Source organism: Priapulus caudatus, unplaced genomic scaffold (assembly GCF_000485595.1).
Source record: "Priapulus caudatus unplaced genomic scaffold, Priapulus_caudatus-5.0.1 Scaffold2766, whole genome shotgun sequence".
Taxonomy (NCBI): domain Eukaryota; kingdom Metazoa; phylum Priapulida; class Priapulimorpha; order Priapulimorphida; family Priapulidae; genus Priapulus; species Priapulus caudatus.
This window is the reverse complement of record NW_014579827.1, coordinates 13,205-19,031: the sequence shown is the minus strand read 5'-3', so window position 1 is coordinate 19,031 and position 5,827 is coordinate 13,205. Positions and strand designations below refer to the sequence as shown.

The window sequence follows — 5,827 nt, the reverse complement described above, 5'->3', positions numbered from 1 at the left end:
TGAATTATAGGCGCGCAATGGGCTGGATTGATGGCCAAAGAATGGAGAATCGTGTCGTACGTTTTAGCCTGTATCTCCGGATTGCGGGTGTCTACGAGGAAACGATTTCGCACGATGATTGGCGAATGTACTGTGTCCGATTTGAGCTCAAGTTGGATGAGTTACGCGTAGTAAATCGTAGATATTATAAGGCTAGTAAATGACGAATTTCCCTTGTTTATTGATGTCACACTCCTCCCTATTATCTACTCCTGATGTATATATATATATTCAAAAGCGTATAAAGAAGGAGAGCGTACAACGGTGAAATGCAGAAACCATGTTGCAGTATTAGTCGAATTAATAAACTTTCCCCGTTTTATTTTGACAATTCTTGTTAATATAAAACAAACCGCATGTCTCTACGATGCTCCTAGTCGTACGCTGAGATAAGGAGCGGTGAAAATCTGGTATTTTCGCCAAAAACCGACTCGAGATACCTGCTGACTGCGACTGTCTCTCGCTTTGAGATAACTTGAACGTCTGTTATTGATTGCCATAGTGATGACCCCCACCTATGGCCACCTCACGCTAGATGTAGTAAACTCTGTAGTACTAGTACTGACGTAATGAGTCAGCGCTACCATGGCGCTACACAGCGGCGACCGGAAGCAATACACTGGCCACAAAGCGAGAGAGGGTCGCAGCAAACAGGGATCCCGAGTCGGTTTTCTGCAAAAATACCAGATTTTCACCGCATTATCTCAGCGTAGAGGCATCGTAGGGACAAGCGGTTTGTTTTATATTAGCAAGGTAGGACAGCTGATCAATAATACCGCAGAGAATTGTCAAAATAAAACGGGCAAAGTTTCTTAATTCAACTAATACTGCAACATGGTTTCAGCATTTCACCGTTGCACGTTCTCCTTCTTTATACGCTCTTGATATATTATATATATATATATATATATATCGTGTCGACGCAGCGTTAGCGCAGCAGCAGCACACGGCGACACCTCGTAAGTGCAGCGCGGCAGCATTACTGGGTCGGTCACCCTCACACTCGCTCTCTAGCTCACGCGCATCTTCACAGCTCCCAGGAGAGCACTCCCCTCCCCACCCCCCCGCTCATCGTGCGCCGCGAAATGTCGGCGGATGATAATTGTACGACGAGCGACCGAGTCACGGCTGCGCGACAACGTTTCCGCGTGCGTGTAATAGCCTCTGCTGCGCGGCCACGACCATCTCTGCTAACATCCCTAACGTATATAATGCATACATGTAAGTATTGCAACGGCAGGAAAGATGACATGAACAGTCGGATAGCTTGCTCGAAATGCTCACTTTAAAATGGTTTCTTCCGCATCGTGCTTTTCCCCCGCCACAAAAAAAAAATCAGTACAGCACCGTGTCTTTGCATGAGGCCAAAACAAAATATAGGTGTGGTTACGGTTTCCCGACCGACCCTATTTATTTCCAGCGACCCTAAACATTTTATTGTCAATTTTCTTTACAGTCAAAAAAATTTTAAAATTTAAAAAAATTTAAACATTTAAAAATATGAATTGGACAGTTCCTGCTTCAAAAGGCACAACGCACATCCTTCAGACATGGTTCGTAAATATAATATTTCAAGAAAATAAAATGTTTTCCCTACCTACCTACCCTATTTTTTTCCGGCATGTAACGGTAACCACACATATATTTTGTTTTGGCCTGACAAAAAGTGCTACCTGGGACAATCATGAACTTGAATGAAACTACAAGCAGCAGAGAAATGGAAAGAATGGCAACAATCGCCGTTTCTTTGTGTTAGATTACCATATATTGATTAATAAATATGTCAACTAAATCTGGAGCTGTCGCCGTTCTAGGTCGTAACGTCAGTCCTATATTCCGCGTAAACTGTTTACGTAAAAACCATAGTTACAGGATAAATACTTCTTCGTTATTTTGTGTCGGTCTTATTTATTATTTATACGTGAAATATGATCACGACAAGCACGTCTGGCAGATTTGCGCAATAAATTGATTTGAGCTGAATATTCGGTCATATATTTCTCATCCAATATCACTCAGCAGCTGTGTGACAGCAATTAGAATGGTCCTATTTATCGTTGGTGTGCTCGCAGCGGTTCAAGGATAGAGATGATGTCCAGATTGAGACCTATGTCATTTTCGTCAATGTGGGGGTAGCCCCTTTAAAATCGACAGGGGTGTTGTTGAACGTGTTGTTTGTTCATTTCGACCGAGAAACATTATGTCAGTTCACAGGAAGTGTCAAAAAAACTGTGTTTAAGCGACACTACCCGACTGTTTCTCACCATTGCTACACGCGAGAATTTCCCCGTGATCTTCCTGTGCTACGGCGCACAAATCTATCTGCGTATTTGCGTGCGGCATTTACGGACTCATACTACTTGCTCTCCGCAGTAAATTAACTAAAAATCCGTTGATATTCGTTGATTTTTTGGAAAGTCATAAATGAAATAAGAAATGGTACGCCATTGATGTTGTTGACTGGTCCCTACTGCCCTCTCGCGGCCATCTGGTGATGTATATGAATTCGCCCCCGCCCCCTCTTCCAGCTCCCACTGGCTGCGCACGTCTGAATGTCGCTGGGGGCGCGTAAGGGGGGTGGTGCATACAGTGGTGATAGCCTGCGCGGTATATACAACCAAGATATGATAAAACCCACGCAAACGCCCATTCTTCAAGTTTCACTTTTTCCATTTTTTTGGCCGTGCAGTTTCAAAACGGACCGTGCAAATCACTGCTGCACGGCTCGCTGGCTAATACGCATAAACACACAACAGACACACTCACAGTCTTGCACATACAAACAGACATGTATGTATACACACACACACACGAACACACATATGCAGACATATAGATATATTCATCCATTCGACAAATCCCCCTTCCCTTCGCGCTGCCGCTGGCTGGTTGTCACGCGCCTTGCTCTTGCTCGCGTAGATTACAGCAAAGACGCGCCTGTATTTTATGAGTATATATATATATCCTTAATTGAGCCTCGCAGCCACGACATGTGTCTGACAATGTCTTTGTCGTATCTTTTACTAGTGCTCAGCGTAATAAGCATTCCTTTCAATTACAGTCGTGAAGCTTTATCAAACTCACGAACGTTTCTGACGTCTGCAATCATGCACAAACAGAGGTTTAATTTTCAATATTTTAACTTTAACATTCTGTGCGTTTTCCTTTCTAATTCTATCTTAACGTTACACGATTTAAAAATAGACAGACTCATTTGAGCAAAGCCCATGCTAGAGAACTCCATTAGGCTACTTTAGATTTGCAAAACGAATGAATTACTGGCGAATTAGCATTTTCTTATGCCTAGTATTAGTAAAACTAAAATCAAGTAATTGCTGCCGGCTTTGTGCACATCATCACATGCACTTAGGCCGTTTCATTAATAAAATTATCAATAAACACAAACTGCATTTACTACCAAATTTTGTGTTTGTATACTTCCTAATCCTATCGCCTGATAATTCTACGCAAATGTCATTCAAATGTTCAACACACAATTAAATTTCATCGCAAGCACCTCACGCCACTGTCGCTGAAGTATATGTTGTATATAAGTCATTGTCGTATATGTAGTACCCGAGGTGTCGGCGAGTATGTCACTACGCCTACTCCCTAACGGCCCAAGGATAGAGAACATGGGTCCCAATAAAACCAATGTGCCTAACCCTAACCCTAACCTAAACCGACCAGGCTCTCCGACTGTTACTAACGACGGACGCCACGTAGTGTTAAGCGAGATGGGAACTTGTGGCTAACCCTAACCATAACCCTAACCTATTAATATTATATTGATATAATATTATATTTATATTGATGTAAATGACATTAGTTTTATTGGGACCCATGTTCTCTATCCTTGAACCACCCTGGCCATATCAAATAGTTACCTCGGGTACATATTATACACCGTTAACTTATACGACAACGACCCTTCGTGCGTCACTGTCTCAGTCAGTGTCTGTGCATCAACTCACAAAAACGACAGCTATAATTAGGCCTACATTTGAACAGCATTTGCGTGGGATTATCATTATTACGCGGTAAGGAGTACACAAACACATGCTTTGGTTGTAGATATAAATTGTGTTTATATGCCAGTTTATTACTGAAAGTGAAACATACCAAGTATTATTATAATATTAATATTATATTATTATTAAACTGCCTATGTGATTGATATGACAACACAGTCACAGCCTCAGCAGGTAAACAAACACCAGTGCCAGTGGCGTTCAAATACTGCGTGAAACAGATACATCATACTGCTGTAACTGGCGTAAATACCTCTAAATAGTAAAGATCTGTTGGTGTTATTTGAGAATCCAGAAAATCTTCATATGTTTCAAACTCGGTCAGCGCGTTGTCGGTGACGGAAGAATAGGTTGGAGTTTCCTCCGTCATATTTACGGTGTTACCAGGGTGAATCGACCGCAGCGCCATCGCGCAGCGTGCGATCGAAGCGCCTAAGGCGGACAGGACGAACAACAAAATTAACCTCCTAACCCCTCATAATATATATATTAATTCTCTATAAAGCATTTAATGTTGTTAGCAGCATCACGAATAACACGGTCATGGGAATGAAGTGCATGCGGTATATATGGTTGAGCTCAGAATAATGTGTAGATTGCAATGGGGACAGTATCACGTGTTTGGTGCAAGGGATACCCGGCCAGAGGACGGGTTTTCAGCTAGTAAAATTTATTAATCACAACCTCATAAACTTTATGATGAATAATCATTATAATGTTTAGCGATGATAAAGATTAGTCTTGAAAGTCCAGGAGACTATATATCGAAGACAGAGAGAGACAAACTTAATCAGATGGCCAGATCAATACTGCGGATTGCAGTAGAAAAAGTTCCACCTTTGCAATCAACAAGAGTACCAGTAGTAGTAGATATAATCTTTATTTTCATCGGTACATTTAAAACAGTGAACATGAGCTGGACCGAAGAGAAAAAAGAACATAAGGTCCAGCATGGAATAACGAAAACTAATCTAATGGCAGCAATATAGCGAACTACCGACTGTTTTGTCGGGAATTAATTGAGCACACGTGTACCGCAGGGATGCACACACCGCGGTGAGGTCAGATCTCGCAAATACGTATAGGGGTCTACGTGTATATAGTCGTGTGTTTATGCATATCGAGAATTATGCGAGGGTCGACATCGCTGCTGCTAACAATAGGGTCGGTTATATTTATCCTATGTCTTATTATGTACGCTCTTAAGCGTATGTATGCATGTCGCTGAGGAGGATCACATTGCAATTAGCATTAATTAATAGGACTATAGGAAACGAACCTTAATTGCGCCTAAATTCATTTTTATTATTAAATCTTTATTGCATGTAATTCAAATACATGTACTGAAGACAGTCTTTTTCATGGAGAAAACTCTGATAAATGCAATAGTGTGTGAGTGAGCGATAATAGCATAAGCCGGATTACACGGACATGTGCGCACGAAAAACATGCGCATACAGGCGCACGCACACACATGCACGCACGCACGCATACACACACACACACACACACACACACACACACACACACACACACACACACACACACTCATATACCTACAGTTAATAGTGTATGTAAAGTCACTGAAGGGGAATCCCCCAAACTGTCATCATCTGTGTTTCACATAGAGGTGGTTTTACTGTTTACTGTATAAATGCCTCTCACGTGTCCGTTCTATGAAGGTGTCCGCTCTATGGAGATGTCCGCTAACACAGTACTGAGAATATAAATAAAAAAATAAAAAAAAAATAAAAAAA

The 5,827-nt window shown here is 41.6% G+C and overlaps 1 protein-coding gene across 1 annotated transcript in view; it reads right to left on the bottom strand.

Annotated features, from left to right (window-relative positions):
• Window positions 1-4,448, bottom strand: part of LOC106819039 (uncharacterized protein C4orf22 homolog) — a 6,808-nt gene extending 2,360 nt beyond the window's left edge. Inside the window, exon 1 of the mRNA XM_014823698.1 lies at window positions 4,324-4,448. Within this exon, the coding sequence (XP_014679184.1) occupies window positions 4,324-4,440 (117 nt within the window). The 5' untranslated portion in view covers window positions 4,441-4,448. The remainder of the gene's footprint in view (window positions 1-4,323) is intronic.
• Window positions 4,449-5,827: the final 1,379 nt, after the last annotated feature.